This window comes from Symphodus melops (assembly GCF_947650265.1).
Source record: "Symphodus melops genome assembly, chromosome: 1".
NCBI lineage: Eukaryota > Metazoa > Chordata > Actinopteri > Labriformes > Labridae > Symphodus > Symphodus melops.
Window position 1 is genome coordinate 23,902,960 of NC_136691.1, and position 21,796 is coordinate 23,924,755.

At 45.2% G+C, this 21,796-nt stretch overlaps 1 protein-coding gene across 4 annotated transcripts in view; it reads left to right on the forward strand.

Moving 5' to 3' along the window:
- Window positions 1-21,796, forward strand: part of enah (ENAH actin regulator) — a 124,954-nt gene that overhangs the window by 64,686 nt on the left and 38,472 nt on the right. For all 4 annotated transcript variants that reach the window (XM_079339332.1, XM_079339331.1, XM_079339333.1 and 1 more), the window contains one exon: window positions 15,169-15,241. In XM_079339332.1, coding sequence (XP_079195458.1) covers window positions 15,169-15,241 — 73 coding nt within the window. The remainder of the gene's footprint in view (window positions 1-15,168; window positions 15,242-21,796) is intronic.

Consider the following 21,796-nt stretch of genomic DNA (forward strand, 5'->3'; position numbering starts at 1 on the left):
GAGCTATAACTTATGACCACCTTTGCAGTCCATTAAGCATACTATATATGTTGGGAACACCTTTCATCACCACCTCACAGGTTGGCTAACCTGTGTGAAATATCTTGTTCAATAATAATCAATGATAAAAGGAGCAGTATGTAACTCTGACACATAGTGGTTAAAATAAGTACAGCAGTCCAAATTCAAAACATTAGAGAGATTCCCCCTGTCCCCTCCTCTCGAGAGTGGATGCTTACGAGGTTCACCATGTGGTGGACACTGAAGCTTCAGTGTTTAGCCAGCTCTGAATCGGTCTGTAGACCTTTCTGCGCTCTAACCTCTCTCCATTTTTTTTAAATCATCTCCAACATTGATCCTAGTTTGAGCAGCTTTCTGCTGCTGGAGCTTATTAGAAACATGCAGAGGCTTTTTAGCTCGGGTACAATCACTTCTATCTGAAGCAGTTCCACTGCCCGCTTCCATCGCTGCAACACCTGTTCACCTGATAACTGCTCTCATATCTGACAAACTGAGGGGCGTCCAAAACGGCTGTGTGGGGGGCCTTAAAACCGTCTACCTTCTCTGGTCCAAACAAATCCAGACCATTTAGGAGCAGAATCTAAAGTTAGAAGGAGGACATACTGACTGTTGTATTGTTGAAGAGAGGAACTTCAACACAGCATGTTTTCTTCATGTCTGATCACAGAGGAATAACACTTTGTCATTTCACTCAGTAAATATTTTACAGATCGCTCCTTTAATAATTTGTTAGCAGCATTTTAATGTTGCTAATATAAAATACATTAATGTTTGCTGGGTCGTTTGTCATTAATGGGTCATATTTTACAAACAGGTCTCATGTTTGAACTCACATTCAGAATCTAAAGAATCTTAAAATATCTATATTTAAGTTAACGATGATACTTTATCTGACACTGTCCTAGAGGAGGATTAGGGTCTGTCTCAATTATTGTTTTTTTTATGGGTTGGCAGCTCCTACGCTGGGTTACAAACGTTAGCTCTCATCACTTCTGCTTCACTCGATTGTGATCATAACTCTGGAAACCATGTCAAAGGATTCTGTCCTGGGCTTAGCAGCAGCTCCATACCTGTGAAGTAAGAAGAGTTTGAACTGCACCATTATTGTTGTCCTGCCCTTTCTTGATTTTGATTGGGCAGTCGGGGAGTATTGACATTGATGAGCTGGGCACTCTTTCAAAAGTGGAATTATTCTTCACTGAGAGCGCTTTAAACCAGAAACAGCTTAGGTAAGGGTGTTTAGGTGACTGTGAGAAACACTTAGCATGGATTCAGTGTTGGGAAAAGCCCAAAAGAATACTTTGTGCAGGATTTGTCATTAAACTCCACAAACTGACATTACAAAGCTCTTCTAATGAGTGCTGAGAGCCTCTGCCAGATGATGAGCACAGACTATTTGTCTGGACAGCCAGACTCCGACTTGGCATTGGCTTGTCTCCGGAGTCACATGAAAAGTTGCTAACGGGAGATCATTTGTTTTCGGCCCAAAACGGTCCCTGCCAACAAGACCCCATGTGTCTCTCAGTCTTAAGAAACCTGTTCGGGAGAGGCGGGGCTGAAGCCAGAGTTAGAGACACACACAGGTCCCGTAGAAACAGTCCCTGCTCCCTGCTCCCCATTAGCTTCTGCAGGTCAGGGAGGTAAACGCCTGTTGTAAACATCGAGGGGTACAGGCCTCCTGCCGATAGTGCACGACATCAGTCTGGCATGTGTTTATACTCGTCAGAGCGTGACAGCGTGTGACCAAACTCACCCTCCTTCTGTCTGTCTGCCCCACTTCTCTCTGTTTTCATGAGTCTCTGGCATCAAACCCCCCACCCCGGGTTAGAAACTGCACCACAGCTGGATAGAAGTGGAGAGAGAGACGTAGCCTGTCCGATTGTACCAGAGGGACTAAGACTCGAGGAGAGAAGAGAATATTTGACGAAGTAAAAAAACAGAGAGAGGAGAAAGAGGGGTTTTTTCAAATTGTGAAAGAGAAGCAGGTGAAGTTGTTCAGCAGGATCAGCTCAGTCAAAAAGTGGAGCTGAAGGAGAGACTTGAAGAGTGAAGTCAGGGCTCAGCCAGCCTTTTCTACATTTTCTGTCTGTGGCTGCTGCCTGTGGCCAAAGGACTCCCCCCCTCCCCATCACTGAGCTATCCTCAGACATGCCTGCTTCAGGGAGAGTTCAACGATTCCTCCAGGATCAACAAAAGATCAGCCGTGCTCAAATCATCCTCAGGAGTGAGTAGTGATCCTGACAGAAGAGTCTGAGGCGGTTGGCCGTGTGTTTGGTTGTTGTCGGTGTTGTTATCCGAACTCTGTAAAGACAGTGTGTCTGACTTAACGAACGTTCCGACCATTCGCTACGTTTCTTTGGGTTAAAACGGGTGGTGATAGATCTTCATTACCTAAAATGTTGTCTGGTTCCAGGTGCTGACTAATAATGTGATGATTTGCTGCTTTGCTATATCGGTTAGTTATGACTAAGTAAGACTGAAAAAGAGAAACTATTGAAGGACGTCTGGGCTCAAGGAAACTATAATCCTAACCTTTATGCTTGGTTTCTAAAAAGGGGGTGGCTCATCCTCACTGTCATGCACCGACATTGAATGTGTTCCAATACGGCTTCCTCAGTAGTCAATCTGTGTGTTGGAGTCTGCGGGTATGTTCAAACGTTTAACCGCTCTTTCTCAAGAGCCTCCAACACATTTAAGCCGGAAGGAAGGCCTCCGTAGAGACTTCTCCTGATTGGCTAAAGAGCCAGACTGTATTTTCATTGGTTCAGCTGAGCTCCAGTTGTCATGTAGCAACAGCGCAGGAAGGCTGGAAGGAGTGCTGACCACAGTTGCTATGGTCTCCTGATCTTTGACAGAGCAGGTTTAAGTTTAGTTGGACATATGAGCCCCAGCACAGACTTGTCTTTGTGTGTTCACATGTTGTCCTGTCTCAGCCTGGTTCCACATCTCAGAGCAGCTGCCAGCATCTCCAGATCCTTCACTGATTTATAAGGATCTTTGTTCTGGTCTTTAACAGCTGTGACCCTTTGGGATAGATGTCGACACCAATCACAGCTTTGTTGACATTGACCTTAAGAATGTAAAGTGCTACAGTATTTTATGGGGCAGCTGTGGCTCAGTGGTAGAGTTCGATCCCCAGTTCCTGCAGCCAAACATTATAAAGATTATTGACATGAATTGGTGGATGGGTATGTGTGTGTGTGTGTGTGTGTGCATCACACTTCACCTGGTCAAAAAGGCGTGGAGACGCCCCTGAAGAATCGGATATGGATTGATCAGATTCAGGATGAAAGTTACCTGAGTTAAAGGAGCAGTATGTAACTCTGACCCCAAGTGTTAAAATAGGTACTGCAGTCCAAATTCAAAATATTGTCTTTCTACCCCCCTCCTGAGTCGATGCTTACGCAGGTTGCCATCTTACTTTAGCTTCAGTGTTTAGCCAGCTCTGTATCAGTCTGTAAACCTTTATGTGGTGTGAATAACCTACGGTTTGATCCTCTTTAGAATCTTTAAAAACGTCAAGATCAATCCCATGTGAGAGTCAGTTATGAATTTAATTATGAAATGTATAATTGGTCGAGGCTTTCTTCTTTCAACGTTCAGCCCTGGTTGAATATGAGTCTCCAAAATGAGAGAAAATGTATCGCTGAGCTGGAGTCTGCGTGATCCTCTTTAAAAACAATCTGTCTGGGACAACAGTAAATACATGGTCGAACGACATCCATCTCTTCCTCCCATAAACCTCCCATACACTTCATATTCAACCCACACGACCAAAGGAACATTCCTTCACGCATGGTAAGCTAATGATGTAATTGTGAATGTGTGGTGATCAAAATAAGTTTCAGACAGCCACCACTGTCGCACTGAACCGTTAAACACACAAGCTGAATGCACGACTCACAAACAGAAGGTGAATTCAAAGTCTGCTTAAACAGAAGACAGTTGGTTACTCAGGCAAAGGTTTCCTGGAGGAAAGGCGACGGGCTCGTCAATAATCCACGAATGGTCAGATCAAAAGGCTGCTAGAAAACATAACAAGAAGGCCGGGCCGTTGTCACGACGATTAAGAAGGGGAGCACAGAGGCTGTTTTCAAAAACACCAATGACATATATAAAATACATATAATAGTACTGTCAGAAGTAATACGCTGTTTGTACTCCTTACTGCGTCCAACAGCAGTATGTAGTCTGACCTCCAGCCGGTGGTTATTCTGCAGTACGCCCGGCTCAGCTGAGCTGGTTTCTGTTCTTGGAAAGGGGAAGTAAACAACAGCCGCTGCTCCGGTGTAATGTCCACTGACTGTCTGAGAATCAGTAGGCGGTTTAACTACTAGACACAGGTGAAGTTGTCAGGTAGTCCCAGACACGGGAGACACAGGAGGAAGATAGATAGATAGATAGATAGATAGATAGATAGATAGATAGATAGATAGATAGATAGATAGATAGATAGATAGATAGATAGATACTTTATTGATCCCGAGGGAAATTGACGGCATCCAGTAGCAGTTTACAGACAGGCAGGACACAAGACATTACTTACAATACACACTCGCTGTCCCCCCTTCCCTCTGTATACAATGATCCCCAAACAAGATTTAGGAGCCGCCTATGTGACTAAGAGTAAAGTAAGTAAGTAAGAAAAATTTATTTATATAGCACTTTTTGCAGGCAGGGGCCACAAAGTGCTTCACAAACAGGGTTAAAACATCACAAGCAATATACAGACAGTACAAAAATCATAGCAGCCCTAAAAGAGACTAATTAAAAGCCTGGACAAATAAAAACGTTTTCAGTTGACTCTTGAAAGTGTCAACTGAATCAATTGAGCACAAGGATGATGGAAGTTCATTCCAGAGGCTCGGAGCAACGACTTGGAACGACCGGTCACCTCTAGTGTGAAAATGAGCTCGAGGGACCTTCATCAGGTTCTGATCCATAGACCTCAGCGCTCGCATAGGGGCGTAAGGCTGGATCAGCTCACTAAGGTAAGAGGGAGCCTGACCATGTAGGGCTCTGAAGGCCAGAACCAGGATTTTAAACCTGAACCTAATGGACACTGGCAGCCAGTGAAGGTCTTTCAGAACAGGGGATATGTGGGTCCTCCTATTTGTGCGGGTCAGAATTCTTGCTGCAGAATTTTGAACTAATTGCAGTCTAGAGAGCTCTTTCTTGTTAAGACAAGAAAACAAACTATTGCAATAGTCTAAACGTGAAGACACAAAGGCATGGATAATGAGCTCCAAATCATTCTGCGAAACCATGTTTCTAAGTTTGGAGATCTTCCTCAGTTGAAAGAAGCAGTTCCTTGACAGCTGTTTACAGTGCTGGACTAAAGACATGTCTTTGTCGAAAATAACTCCCAGGTTTCTAAGACTAGGCTTCACGGACTGGCCTAGGTCCCCCAAGAACTGCTTAATCCCTGGGATTGAGTCATCAGGGGCGAAAATCAATGTTTCTGTTTTCTCTGCATTGAGCTGCAGAGAATTTTCGCTGAGCCATTGTTTGATTTCCATCAGACAATGACGTAGGGAGCTCAGCTTCTGGATCTCGGACGGCTTAAAAGAGCAGTACAGCTGGATATCGTCAGCAAATAGGTGGAAAGAAACATCATCGAACCTTCGTATGATCTTTCCTAGAGGGATCAAATACAGCAAAAACAAGACCGGACCCAAGACAGAACCTTGAGGCACTCCACACAGCAGGTCCGCAGAATCTGACCTTATTTGGTTGGCTGCTACATTGAAGCTTCGTCCAGCTAGATAAGAAGAGAACCATTTTAGAACTGAACCCGACAGTCCAACTTGATCCCTCAGTCTTCTCAGCAGAATCTGATGGTCTACAGTGTCGAAGGCTGCGGACAGGTCCAAGAGAACCAGGACCGTGGACTTTCCAGAGTCAGCAGCCATCATAATGTCGCTGGACACTTTCAGTAAGGCCGTTTCCGTGGAGTGTTGCTTACGGAAACCGGACTGAAGCGGTTCATGGATGCTGCTTTGATCCAGGAAAAGGGTCAACTGATTACAGACCACCTTCTCAAGGATCTTTGACATGAAAGGGAGCTTAGAAATAGGCCTAAAGCTATTAAGATCTGTTTGGTCTAGGCCTGCTTTTTTTAGTAATGGCTCCACTATGGCATGTTTGAATGCAGTAGGAAACACACCAGTGGACAAAGACAGGTTAACCATTTTGGTCACACACGGGCCGATTTCCCCAAACACTTTTTTAAAAAGCCTACAGGGAAGGACGTCAGATGAGCAAGAGGAGGGCTTCATCTTAGACACCACTGCTGAAATATCAGCAACCGTCACAGTCCTAAACGAGGACCACAAGCTGGAGACAGGCTCAGAAACAGCAGGGGTAACACGAAGAGGGGGCGGGATGTTGTCCTTGATCATCTTTATCTTGTTTGTGAAGAATCTCAAAAAGGCATTGCTGTCAGCTTCACAAAACACGGGGGCAACTGGGGCAGCAGGATATACAAGTGAGTTTATCAGTTAGCATTTATGTAGTTATTTAGTTAGTTAGTTAATTTATAGTTAACATTTATGAGTACACATAATTGCAGGTTAAACCTGTGCAGTTAACATTAGCATTGGACTTAAAGTTCTATAGCATAAATGTACATAACCTGTGAAGGAGAGAAAAACATGTGTGCTGGTTAAAAGAGACCTGTAAACAGTTCTCAGACAGGAAGTGCGGGGTTAGTCTATCAAAATAAAAGAGGAAACAGAAGAGATGAAAGATGAGGATAAGAAAACATGCTTGTAACTGAGATGATGGACGATCCGTCATCCACACACTTCCTCCTCCTTCCTCTAATATGAACTGCTAGTGTGTTGGGTGAAGCAGCGCTGGCGCGACAAGCCTTTTCACACTTTATTGAGCGTGCAGTTGTGAACAGCAGGGAAAGCTGATGGAGCAGATTGGTGAACAGATGTTCGCTCTCTTCTTCATGTTGTCCTTTCCCTCCTTCTTTCTAGATTCTTGAATTCTGCTAATGTTTTAGATAGAGGAGTCTATTGTGTCTCCGACACTCTCACAGGGTTTTGGTCTTCTTTGTTGCCATTAGCCTGCTGAGCTTGTGATGACTCATGCACTCATCTATAATTCATTGTCGTATTGGTCTGAAAGACTATTTTGGATGAGTTGGAGGGAGGAGATAAACAACTTCCCAGCCAGCCTTTCTATCAGAGCGGAGACTGTAATTCAGCGCTGAGTGGAAGAAGAACAACATGAGCACATTTTCATCAGAGCTCAGGAACATCAGGAAGTATCCTGAGACCTAATGACTCATCATGGCTCTTCAGTCCACACAGTCTTAATATTTCTGCTGGTATTCTGCTCAGTAAGACCTGCAGGGTCAGGCCTCCGAGCGTGTTAGATAAAGGCTTTGTGTTGTCTCTTAAAAATGGCTGCTGGATGACGGACTCTGCCCCGCTGCTCGTCACTGTATGTTGTATGTTTGAGATGCATCCTTCCTTCTCTATGAGCCTCAAACAGAGGATGTTTTCTCTCCTCACTTGGACACGGAGCGAGGAGGACCAAAGTGAAGTGGACATCTTTAATTCAGAAAAGAGTGCCCGGTGATATGCCTTTTTAAAAGCTAAAAGCACTCAGAGCAGCCGCACAAAAGAAACGCCACTCAGAAGAAGGCGCCTGGCGCTGTGCGGCTTCTGCTACAAACGCTCTGTTCTTTGAAAACAAAAAGATGCTAGGTGAACACGAGGCCTGACTCACCACGTGTGGCCCGCAGTAACACCAATATCATGACTCAGCGACTCTGCGGAGTTAATATACTGAAAGACATTTAAATAGAATATAAAATGCTGCTGACGAGATGAAGTGGAGGTTTGATGTATTCGCTGCTCTTCAGTGTCAGTTTCTCCTCCATTATATTTCATACTCACTTTATAAAAGCAAGATTCTGACCAATCACGCGTAAAGCATTACCATGAAGAGCAGGCGGCCGCTCTCCTCACCGACCTGTCGTGGTGTCAGCCAACAGTGAGAAGTCGGTTTCATTTGTTCCTGTCAGTGAGGGAAAGAAGAAAACAAGCTTTAACGACACAAAGAGTGGTGATGACAGCGCCACTGTCTGTCTGTTTCTTCACAGAGGCGACGTGTTTACTGGGAGCAAAGGTTTGTCTCTGGTCTCAGCTCCAAGGTCAGGGGTTCAATCCCCAGCTCCTGCAGCCACATGTCCTTGGGCAAGGCGCTTAACCCCAAGTTACTGCAACTGCTTTGTTGACGGTTTATGAATGTGTTTCAGTGGATGAGTTAAAACTGCTGGTCCCTTTACTCAGCAGCCTCTACCATCAATAACATTAGAGCAACATCAGTTTAGATTTGGGTTTGGTGATGTTTAGTGATGGGATGAAGGATGAGTTTACACTCTTCTGTTCATAGAGAGAAGGAAATGCAAACAGGCGTGATGTGACCTCACTGTTGTTTTTCTCAGGTCTGTCCTGTTCAACACATCCAGTCCATGCTGCCTCTCAGCCCTCCTGCTTTAACCCCGCGCTGTCCCTCACGCTTGTTGCCGGGCAGCTCTGACACTAAAATAAGTCCGTGTTTTCAGGTTGTGTCACTCCGACATGTGATCCTCCTGGATCATGGATCCTGCCTCCTCCATGTGATGTTGCTGAGAAATTCTATATTCTTGGTGAGTTGGAATCAAATGTCCAGCGGCTCTCTATAGGTGGTGAGGATGACGGAGGTGTAGAAATCACTATCCTCCTGCCCCCCTCCAGACTTCCTGTCTCCCCAGAGCCCCAAAATAACCCCCAACATGTCGGACGCAGAGATGGATGTACAGCCACACGAATCACTGCTCCGCTCTCTTTGGTTCTGTACAGCATCTGTCTGATCCAGGGTCCATAAATTCTGCGCATGCTGCCGTCCCTCAGCACCACGCACTTCTTTTTCAACAGAAAGCACAGCAGTCCGTCTTCTGCTCCCTTTTTTAAATATGCTGAAAGTCCCTTTTTATCGACGGATGTGGCTGCAAACATGCATCAAGCTGGACAGAATACATCGACCCAGGCAGGAAGTCAGACAAATAAAAGCACAGAGCAGCCGGTCAGTTTCAAAATAAAACACAATATACAGACTCACAGTCGGATTTATCATCTTTTTATCAACATTACATCAAAACAGGCACCAGATAAAACAGACAGACAGACAGACAGACAGACAGACAGACAGACAGACAGACAGACAGACAGACAGACAGACAGACAGACAGACAGATACTTTATTGATCCCGAGGGAAATTGACGGCATCCAAAAGCAGGAAACAGACAGGCAGGACACAAGACATTACTGACAATACACACTCGCTGTCCCCCCTTCCCTCTGTATACAATGATCCCCAAACAAGATTTAGGAGCCGCCTATGTGACTAAGAGTACACATAATTACAGGTTAAACCTGTGCAGTTAGCATTAGCATTGGACTTAAAGTTCTATAGCATAAATGTACATAACCTGTGAAGGAGTTATGTGCTGGTTAAAAGAGACCTGTAAACAGTTAAAGAGCCTCAGCAACAAAAAGTGCTGACCTTCTAAGTGTGTGTGTGTGTGTGTGTGGGGGGGGGGGTCTTGTGATCTGGCTCTTATTTGAAAAACACAGCTGAGATCATTCAAGTCAACGCCGACGATCTTGAACTTCTCCGCCAGTTTTTGTTTTTTGCGATGCCGAGATTAACAAACCGACAGCTCATCACACAAGTTCAATACAAGTGGAATCCAAGATACATTCAAAATCCTGCTCTCTGATTGGCCGGTTTTCAGATGGAGTCAGTGTTAGCATGTCAGTGTTTCATTAAGTGTTGTTGCAGTGACGGCTGGACTTTCACAAAAGTCATTCAACCAATCAAAAGCTGTTTCTCTGGTGACTGGACGAGCTCAAAGAGGTGGATTTAAACGTTTAAAAGAATCTGTCCCCGCTGGGATCCTGCTGTCTGTCTGTCCAAATAAAGCCAGACGTGGACACATGACTGACAGTCAGCTCCCCTCTCAACAGAGTGAAGACAGTTTCCACACCGGTGCAGAGTGGGTACGTCATTTATCTGTGCATGCTAAAATACTGAGAGGCTCAGAGTGTCGGAGCTTCATGTATTATTTATAGCGGCTGCGTGCTCTTTAGCAGCTTTGTCTCCAGCACTGTGATGGATGGACGTGTCTGCAGGAATGCACCTTGACCTCCTGCTTCACTTCCACAAACACAGACGGGTGGCAGCTTTGATGACAGCTTCTGTGCCGTCATCCTGCCTGTTCTTTGTCTTTGTCCAACACTAACCCTTCAGTTTGCCTCAGATGTTGTCCCTTTACATTTTCCCCCATAACGATTTATTTTAGGGCTTTTTCAGCTTTTATTGGACAGACTGGACAGTGTAAAGAGTTCAGAGAGAGAGATTTTATGATTTTTAAACAGACCTTCATTTATTAGTCTGCACACTGTTCAATATAATATACGTTCTTAAAAATATCACCTTCTTTACATGAGGGTATGTGTAGCACAGCACACTGACTGGAGCGTCTCCTGCGTTCCTGATTGGCTCTGTACAAACAACCTGGACTTCAACATTTCAAATGAACTCAAGTTTCACTTCCACATCTCCACACTCCTCCACCTCACACACACGGCTCTCTAAGTCAAACCCAGGACAGAGTTCACCAGTTGGTGTTTGTGTTTCTGTTGTTGAGTGTATTTAAAAGCACAAATAAAAACCTGTTTCTTAAAAACACTGAACATCTCCTCTCGAAGGTCAAAGGTCAGAGCCTCTTTTCTCTTTTCTCATGACATCTCCGTGCTCCTCATATTCTTCCTGAAGCTCCAGGTCTGTGACAGCAGAGCGTCTGAACACAAGGAGCTTCTGATCTCAGTGAGCTCCAGCGCCAGGCTCAGGGACAAGAATGAGTCAGTTCAGTTAATCAGTTAAAAGAAATGAATATGGACTAACTGCACACACACACACACACACACACACACACACACACACACACACACACACACACACACACACACACACACACACACACACACACACACACAGAGTGATGATATTTAGGGCAGCAGCAGCCATGTGCCTCTTTCTGTATCCTCGGTATAAATAATAGATTGCATCCAGGAAGTACAAACTAGGCGGCCATCCCATCAGGTAGAGTCTCAGCACATCCTGCACGCTTCTCTCTCTCTCTCACTCTCTCTCTGTCTCTCTCTCCCTCTCTCTCTCTCTCTCTCTCTGTCTCTCTCTCTCTCTCTCTCTCTCTCTCTCTCTCTCTCTCTCTCTCTCTCTCTCTCTCTCTCTCTCTCTCCCACTGTTTCTCTATCTTTATCTGCCTTCTGTGTCTCATCTCTTTGTTTTTCTCCTCGTTTTGTTTGCATCTGGCTCTCATCCTTCTGATCTGTCCTTCCTTGTCTTGTCTCTGATGGTCACACTCCCGTTCTCTCTCTCTCTCTCTCTCTCTCTCTCTCTCTCTCTCTCTTTCTTTCTCTCTCTCTCTCTCTCTCTCTCCCTCTCTCTCTCTCTCTCTCTCTCTCTCTCTCCCTCGCTTCCTCGCTCCCTCACTCCCTCCCGCTCCTCTTCCTTTGTTTCCATCAATTATAATCTACTGGAGAACCGGCACACAGACCAACCACACCCGACGTTTCAGCATTAGCTGTAGAGTGAGCCGTCCGGATATGATTGCGTCAGATTACAGAGGCTAAAGGACCACAGGGAGAAGGCTGAGTACTGTGTCTTCAGGAACATCGCTCTGAGCTCTCCAAACCTCCAGCAGGGTGGATGAAGTGGAGCTGAGGCACAGGAAATTGAAAGGAGAACTGTGAAGCCTGGGCTATGGTTCTGTATGTGAGCCCTCGGGATTGTGTGGGGGGAGCTGGCAGCGAGGCGGCGGTCACACTCAGGCCTAGCAGCGGCTCTGACGGGGCCTCACACGGACTGTGGCGCTATGTTTGCTGCCAGAGGAGGCCAATGCTGACGCTGTCCTCATGTAGGTATATAGGTGTGTGTGTGTGTGTGTGTGTGTGTTTTTGTGGGGAGAAGATTCTCTGAGGTTTTTGAAAGCTGAAGCCGAAAAGAAAAACTTCAGATATTCTTGTTGGCATGTTTTAATGTACCTCTCGCTCTCCTCGGTCTCTTAAGCTCTTATCAGCCATGTCGTCCTGCTGAGAAGATGAGACAGTACAAATGCTGACATGACACTGTGGTCTCATGTCCAGGTAACACAATGAAGGACGGACCAGTTTGTCTTGTTCTCTGTGTGTATGTCAGCTTCCTCTCTGTAGCTTCACTTTGTGTCCTCTCACTCTCATTTCCTTTTTGTCTCCTTCTTTCCCGATGTTTTGTCTCAGAGTGTTTTTGTAAGCGGGCCGAACTGAAGCGTTGTTATCTTGCTGTGTTGAAGCTTCTCTGACAACAATCCAGCAGTCAGTATGTCCTCCTTCTAACTTTAGATTCTGATCCTGAATGCTCTGGATTTGTTTGGACCAGAGAAGGTAGACTGTTTTAAGGCCCCCCCCCCCCCCACACAGCCGTTTTGGACGCCCCTCAGTTTGTCAGATATGAGAGCAGTTATCAGGTGAACAGGTGTTGCAGCGATGGAAGCGGGCAGTGGAACTGCTTCAGATAGAAGTGATTGTACCCGAGCTAAAAAGCCTCTGCATGTTTCTAATAAGCTCCAGCAGCAGAAAGCTGCTCAGACTAGGATCAATGTTGGAGATGAAACATGGAGAGAGGTTAGAACACAGAAAGCTTTACAGACCCATGCAGAGCTGGCTAAACACTGAAGCTACAGTGTCCACCACATGGTGACCTGTGTGAGCCTCCACTCTAGAGAGGAGGAGGGAGACAGCTCTTCAAAATGTTTTTAATTTTGACAGCAGTATCCATTTTATACACTAGGTGTCAGAGTTACAAATTCCTCCTTTAATGAGAAAATAATGCTTAAATGAATGTGTCCATCAGGTCTGGAGTCTTCCATCGTTCAACGCTGTGGCCCCGCGAGGCTGCTGTCTGCGTTCTATCATTAGCACATAAGCTCTATTAGAGCAGACAGTAACACAATTACACCCACAGGCAGCAGAAGATGGAGACAAGAGACCATGTCAGCGATTAAAGTGGCAGATTTGGACTGCCTGTGGACTCTGCTTAATTCAATAGTGTTTCATTCCCTCCAGACGGGGGAGAAACCAACAAGATGTTAATAAGAGGAGATGATCTGGATAATTATGCCTGATAAAGAGCTTTATGTGAAATCGGTTGTTCCTTTTTTCCTGGAGATAAAGTTGCACATCATTATCTCTCTGTTTCATTCTGTGGTATTTGTAATTGTCCTGAAGCAGAAGTCAGATTGTTCCTGTTGCTGCACCTTTCTGATTTTATAGGTCACATATGTTCCTCCTTTTTAACCAGTTTTAATAAGTCTTAGAGCTCCCCAAAACATGTGTGAAGTGTGTTGTTGTAAATCCACTCTGATCCTGTGTTTGATCATGTCTATAAACCCCTCTATTTTAGCCCTGATCAGAACAGGCCGTTTCTGTGTCTGTAGCTTTAAATATGTAAATGAGCTGCGTCTGACCACGCCCCCTCTCTGGAAGGGCTCGGGAGTACTCGGACTTTCTCACTCCATGTCCTATTGTTTACGGTGAGAAGGCAGACTCAGAGGGCAGAACAAACACCTAGCTGTGGGAGTGTCACCCACCTGGGGGAGGGGCTACTGCCCTTTGTGATGTCATGAAGGGAACATCTCCAAACGGCCTGTTTGAGGACACATTTTCTGAAAAGTGGAGCAGGCCGAAGACAGAGAGGATGGACTTTTCTCCTCTTTGGGGGTTTGTAGACAGACTAGAGACGCATGATAGTGTTCTATTTTCATGACCCTAAGAATAGTAACAGGACATTGATCAGAGACTGTTTCTGGCTATAGGATTTCTGCAACTCTCTCTCTGATTTAATCATGCACCTGACTGAAAACATGTTTTTATCACTACTCTTGTGAGTTGAATGTCTGGATCATTTCGGTATAGGCTGCCAACTCTTTTTGAGTTGTCCGTTCACTTGTGCACCTCAGAGCGCGATGCATTCTCTGTTAAATAGAGTAGACGTGACTTAAAAAGGGAACAGAATCGGGCTATCAGTTTCTGCCTCCAATGAATGTTATGTTCCACCGAACGTAGCACTGAGTGGTTAAAGGACAGAAAAGAGTTTAAAGCACTTTTACTATGTGCACTCATCAGCATCGTGATATAACATAGCACCTGTCGGCCTGCTCAACACGACTTCACACAGAAGTTGTACTTCATTTTGGTTTGGTTTTATAACCAGTTGAAATTCTTCCCATGAGCTTGAACTGATCAGATTAAGAGCAGCGTTGACCGGGAAGTCTTCAGGAGAGGTTTAATCCCAGGCTCATATGAAGTCTGAAGAAGTGATGGTAAATGTCTATTGCTTGGCTGTGTGTGTCAGTCACCAATGTTGACGTCAACATTATAACAGACTGTTAATTAGTGATGGTGAGTCACCCTGTTACAACACTCACATACACGCACACACACAGGTACAGCTACACACACATAAACACACTCACAGTCACCCAGGTAAGGAGCTGCAGTAGATAGTAGTCCATTTTCAAAATGAAACGCATAAAGAGCACTCTTAAATTATGTGGCTCAGGGCCGTCGTCTTTCTTTTAGAGCAAAAGAAAAATCACTTCTAATAACTGTGGTGTGAGGGCTTTGTATTCAGAAACTCTGTCTGTCTGTCTGTCTGTCTGTCTTTATCTCAGTCTATGTTTGTCTGATTCGTGTGTTTGGTTGTGCAGAAACGTTAGCTCATTAGCTGATATAAATGAGACATTGATGCCTGGTCTCCCTGTTGTTGTGCGAGAGATTGCTCAGGCTGTTTCACTGTTAATCTCAGGACCCTTCTAAAACACTGTGTACTCCTCTGGGCGCTTTGTTTATTTCCACTTTTCTAAACTGGCTATATACCCAGAGTCCACCCTAAACCCTCCCAGACTTAAACAGGATCGGATCTGCAGTGTGTAAGTCTGTCAGGGCAGTGATGTGCATTTTACAGAGGTAATTCACAATGTCTACAAGATGTCTAACATGAGCTGTGTGTGTTGCCCTCTACAGGCCCCACATTGCCCAGACAGGCCCCCCAGGTACAGAATGGCCCCACACCAGAGGAGATGGAGCTGCAGAGAAGGTAGGAGCATCACAAACACTAGCAAACACACTGATTCAAATCGAGTCTACCCTGTCGTGACCTATACTGTTGTGGCCTACGCTGTAATGACCTACACTGTAGGGACCTAAACTGTAGGGACCTACACTGTAGGGACCTACACTGTAGGGACCTACACTGTAGGGACCTAAACTGTAGTGACCTACACTGTAGGGACCTACACTGTAGGGACCTAAACTGTAATGACCTACACTGTAGGGACCTAAACTGTAGTGACCTACACTGTAGGGACCTACACTACTAGGACCAGGGACTACCTACACTAGGTGTATTGCCAGGTACTGCTCTGGCTATATTCACTGCTTGTTTTCGCACAGGTAAAAAGTGTTTCTGGTGTAAAAAAAGGTAAATGTACTGCATTATTATTAACCCTTACTGGTCCTCCCAATATACAAGAAGCTTTACTCTACATGTTAATGATAAACAAACTTTAGCTTGTATAGTTCTTTTCTAGTCTTCTGACTACTCAAAGCAGAGTGTTAAAGAATCCACTCATACACATTCATACACCACTGACGAAGCAGCAGGAGCAAGTTGGGGTTACATGTCTTACGCAAGGACACATCGTACATGCGGCTGCAGTGTTGTAAGCCTTTCATTCACACATTCAAACATTAATCACATACAGTGCAAGGCCAGTAATCAGCGGTTCATTCACACACTCTGCTGATCGCATTGCATAGGGAGCAATTTGAGCTTCAATATGAGGGAATCTAACCACCGATTATCTGATCAGGGCTGATTGATCAACATCTTTCAGGGATCTAGTTGTCATCTCACTCAGGATGAAGCTACAGCAAGTTTCACGGCCGCCTGCTAAAGTGAACCGAGTGTGTACTCAAAAATAAAGTGTTTGAGCAAAACAAATATACAGAAGGTCCTGAAATATAGAACGGGCCTGGATTTATAGAGAGGTTAGTTCACCTTGTGAGGCACCAATGTTTCTTCTATCTCGTGCTCATCTGACACTTCTGTTATTCTTACACTCAGTCTATCCCTGTCACACACACACAAACTCAAACACACAGCCTGGCATGCCGAGGGATGTTTTTCTTCCCCATACAAGGTCACTTGTTCCCTCAGGTAATAATAAAGCTCTAGAAAAGCTACAAAGGTATCACACACACACACACACAACACACACACACACACACACACACACACACCAAGCTGTGATAATGGAGGCCAGCTGTAAGCCAGGGTTTTGAACCTGTTCACTTTGCATCAGTGGGTTTATTTGAACGTATTACTTACACATGCTCTCACATGTAAGCAGAGGAACCTGCACATGCTTACCAACAGACTTGACTTCATCAGCGTGCCTGCACTCAGTTGTAGACAGATAAACACCAGACAGAGGCGCATCACGGACGTCTTGAACTGAGTCTTTTATCTTTTGTTTTTGTTAAATGAGCAACAGAAACAACGTCTTTGGTAAGCAGGTCACACAAAGGGCAGCTGGTTGTTACTGTCAAATCACCTGCTGTTCACTGTGTATAAGAAAAGAGAACAGCATAGCAGCAGCACATTTGAACAGTTAGCTGTGTAGTCCGATGATAAGGGATGTGAACATGAACAAAACATGCATGAACTCTCACGTCATTGTTGAGTTCAGAGGGATAAGGAAAGAAGGAGCTCGGGTACAGTCAGCTGTGGAGGGGACCAATGAAATGCCCAATTCCCCATTGTGTGAAATGTAGTCCAGGAGGGATTGGGACTGTTGATGTAGTCTGAGGCACCAACCACAGTTTAGGACATAATGGATCTCATGGAGGATCTTGCTCGGGATCCTGATGAGGAGAGTGTTGCAGTAGTCCAGCAGGAGGAGAGAAAGGCATCAACGAGTTTCCTGATAAACCAAGGTGTTTTGTAATATCTGAAAACACCATTAATGATGAGCAGAGTGCTAGTCAACTCAAGCTGTCCTCTGTGGCAGAGTAAGAGGCTGGTACTTCATGCATGTGTTCATGTGGCCTCAACACTAACACATGAAGTGTCTCTTTGAGTGAGTGCAAGAAAAGTAGCAGAATGGGCCACCAGCTGGGTGAGCTGCTCGCTCCTCATGGGTTGTTCAGGTACATTAGGCAGCAGAAAGTTTTCAGAAGAGTTCTGGTTGAAGTGTCCTCGTCCTATCTAACAACCGTTTGCTGATAGTGAGCAGCTTAGTGTCGGGATCAAACCGTTGTTTTAGGATTCTCTGTAAAGCATCAGTGTGAACAAACATTCATTGAAGTTACAACATCAATATAGACATCATACAGCATCTTTCACATTCAAAGACTGTCCAGCTTCTCATTGTCCACCAGGAACAATCTTTGTCCTGGGGTCGCTCTCTGCTGTCAGCCGTGCTTCTGCAGTCACATGTCTGTGTGTTGGAGGTCATTTTCATCGGGGTGGGGATGAAGGGTGAACAGAGAGAGCCCCTCCCATGATTTCCCACCAGCATACTTTGTTATTGTCTTGAGTGAGAGAGAGCCCCTTGGTAGTGGAATTTACATGCGGTGCACTTTGGGTCTGAATTGGCCCGAAACAGTCCAAACGTTTGGATTCTTTTAAATCAACAAGTATTATATCATCCTCCAGGCATGCACACACCTCATTCAGGCCCCCACACACACCATTAGTGGCGCATTCTTCAGGTGTGATTCAGTGGTACCTCTTTGAATCTGTTTGAGGTGAACTGCCAGAGAGCCTGATGGATTTGCTGCCAGCTCCTGCCTCCCTTTCTTCTCCATTTTTTGTCTTAATTTATCTCGTTTGTCACACTCTTCATTCTTCTTTATCTTATTTTCTTGCCCTTCACCACCATCTCCACACCTTCAGCCATGATTCATATTTAGCAGCGGATGACAAACAGGCAGCGAGTGGATCAGCGACTGAGGTCATCCGACGTTATAGAAGCCAATATCATGGAGGGAGAGTGAAAAAGGAGATGTGTGGAGTAGGGTGAGAAGAGGAGAATAAAAGTGCAGGAAATAATTGTAAGCACAGTTGAACAAAACGTTTGTAATTGTCTACAAAAAGAACGGGAACATCCGGCCCACTTCATCCAACCTCCGTGTGGCCAAAGGAAATGGACAGGTTATATTTGTGCAGTTGTTTCATCTAATCAGCGCCATCTGTCCCTAATCCTCCATGTTGTCTCAATCGTTTATTGAAGCTCTGAGAAAAACATCTGGAGAACAACATCTGTTGCTTTTTTTTGTTTGATTTATTCCAAGCTTTTAATCAAAACATCTTCATCAAAGCATGTCAAGGACTTTCATTTGGATTGTCTTTTATTCAATAAACCACTTGAGCGAATGATATCAAATCAAAACGTTCATCAAATACATATTGATTAAAGTCAGCAGCACGTCAGGTTTAACCCGGCCCGACAGAGATGGAATCAAGTCCTCTCTCCCACCCGAAGCAAAGTTAACATCTTTCACTGGTGGCTTTTTTTACAATCTCATTATTAAATACTTTGTCCAATGACTGAGCTGCCATATTCTCAAGCATTACATTATTTATTCTTACTACAAAGACTTGTTTGTTTTTATGTCCCCTAAATAATGACAAAAGCCCATCCTCTCCAACTTCTGCCTGCTTTTCAGAAAATATGTGTTCAAACAGGCTGTTTTCCCTTCATGACATCACAAAGATAGATAGATAGATAGATAGATAGATAGATAGATAGATAGATAGATAGATAGATAGATAGATAGATAGATAGATAGATAGATAGATAGATAGATAGATAGATACTTTATTTATCCCGAGGGAAATTCAGGGCATCCAGTAGCAGTATACAGACAGGCAGGACACAAGACATTGGTTACAGTACAAAACATCGGTTACAATACAATACACACCCGCAGTCCCCCCCTCCCCTCTCTATACAATAATCCCCCAAACAAGATTTAGCAGCCCCTATGTGACTGAGAGTTAAGGCATTAGCATAAGATTTAAAACTTATGTAGCATGGTGTACCTGACCTGTGAGGAGAGAGAAGCATGTGTGCTGTGTGTGCTGGGTGTATGTACAGAGGTCTTTGAGCTTATGCCCGAGGTGTGAGTACAGTCGTTAAACAGTGAGCAGTGATTTGCATTAAGTGTCCTAAACAAAGAGGTGAGACCAAGGATGATTCGGGTGATTGCTATTTAAGTACCCAACTATTGAGGAGCAGGTTAGCATTAAGTGTTGAAGACAATAGAGTGAAACTTGACCTAGTTAGGGTGATCATGTCAACCCTTACAGATGTAGCATAGCAATACAGTAGGGTAGAACCAGATGATTAGGGTGATTATCTTTAAAGTGACCAGTGCTCAGTAAGGTGACTATCAATATGCATTAAAGTGTCCAACTGGGGGCTGACTCTGAGGTCAGCAGTGCAGGTGAGGAGTGAGAAAAAGCGAAAAAAGAGTCCAGGGATCACCGTGCGCTTCTTCCCTGCTGTGACAGTGAAGTGTTGTACAGTCTGATGGCCAGGGGGACAAAAGAGTTCTTGAGCCTGTCCGTGGAGCACGACTGTGACAGCAGTCTTTCGCTGAACATGCTCCTCTGCCCGGTGAAGGTGCTGTGCAGAGGGTGGTGTGTGTTGTCCATGATGGAAAGCATTTTGTCCAGAGACCTCCTCTCTACCACTGTCACCAGTGAGTCCAGCTCTGCACCCACCACAGAGCCGGCCCTCCTCACCAGTCTGTCCAGGCGTGCTGCGTCCCTCTTCTTGCAGCTTCCTCCCCAGCACACCACTGCGTAGAAGAGGACGCTGGACACCACAGACTGGTAGAACATCTGCAGCAGCTTTCTGCAGATGTTGAAGGACCCCAGCCTTCTCAGGAAGTACAGACGACTCTGTCCCTTCCTGCAGGTAGTGTCCATGTTAGGCGACCAGTCCAGCTTGTCATCCAGCTGCAGCCCCAGATACCCGTAGGTCCTGACCACCTCCACGTCGACCCCCCCGATGGAAACAGGTTCTAGATGTGGTTTGTTCCTTCGGAAGTCCACCACCATCTCCTTGGTCTTGGAGGTGTTTAGTTGCAGATGGTTGTCACTGCACCATGTCACAAAGTCCTTGATCAGGCTCCTATACTCCTCCTCCTGTCCATCCCTGACACAACCAACTATTGCAGTGTCGTCCGAGTATTTCTGCATGTGGCAGAGCTCAGAGTTATACTGGAAGTCAGAGGTGTACAGGGTGAACAGGACAGGGGAGAGCACGGTCCCCTGTGGTGCTCCGGTGCTGCTGACCACAGTGTCAGATGTGCAGTCCTTCAGTCTGACGTACTGTGGTCTCTCTGTGAGGTAGTCCGTGATCCACCTCACCAGGTACGAGTCCACCCTCATCTCGGTCAGCTTGTCTCTCAGTAGGAGGGGATGGATGGTGTCGAAGGGCAGTAGCCCCTCCCCCAGGTGGGTGACTCTCCCACAGCTAGGTGTTTGTTCTGACCTCTGAGTCTGCCTTCTCACCGTAAACAATAGGACATGGAGCGAGAAAGCATCAAATACACCCGAGCCCTTCCAGAGAGGGGGCGTGGTCAGACACTGCTCATTTACATATTTAAAGCTACAGACACAGAAACAGCCTGTTCTGATCAGGGCTGAAATAGAGGGATTTATTGACAGGATCTACTACATTTACTACAACACACTTCACATGTAGAGGAGCTCTGAGACTGATTTACTTTGGAAATAAGTCTAAAGTGACTTTTGAAAAATTTGAAAAGTGCATGAATATGTTTACAAACAGTCCCTGTAAATTTTATTTGACCCTGTTTTGTTGTTTTAGTTTTCTGATTACTCAAAGCCCTTTACATCACAGATCACACCTTCACATTCACACACTGATGGTAGAGGCTGCAGAGTAAAGAGTCCATCAGTATTAACTCATCCATTCATACACATTCACACACTGATGGTAGAGGCTGCTGCAGAGTAAAGAGTCCATCAGTATTAACTCATCCATTCATACACATTCACACGGAGGGGACGTAGCAGCGGGAGCACCGTGGCGTTAAAGAGACTTACTCAAGGACACATGGGACATGTTGATACAGGAGCTGGGGCTCAAACCTCTGACCTTCCGTTTGACAGACGGCCGACTCGACCACTAACCCCCCCCCCCAAACAAATGATCCCATTTCAAAGCACTGCTTCTCCCTCAACAGTGGGCTCACTAAACATGACAGCTAACTTGTTGGCTTTGCCTTCCATCATTGAGTCACAAAGCTTTTCAGCGGGGACACAAGATAGTCTGAGATAAAGAAGAACGCAGCGGATATGAGGATGAATGGAAGGGAGGGAGATATAGTGTTTCTTCTGTCCTCGTTCCTCTGGACCTCATTAAATAAGATCAGCTAACCACTGAATGAACTCCCTCATTCCTTCGTGATGATGATGAGTTCAGTGGAACACATTTCCCACACGAGTGCTCACTTGAGGGTGTCCACTCCGTGTGAGGACTGAAAAACACACTGACACCATTAATCGGAGGAGAGGCAGCAATGGGATTTTCCACAGTATTGGATGATGGCG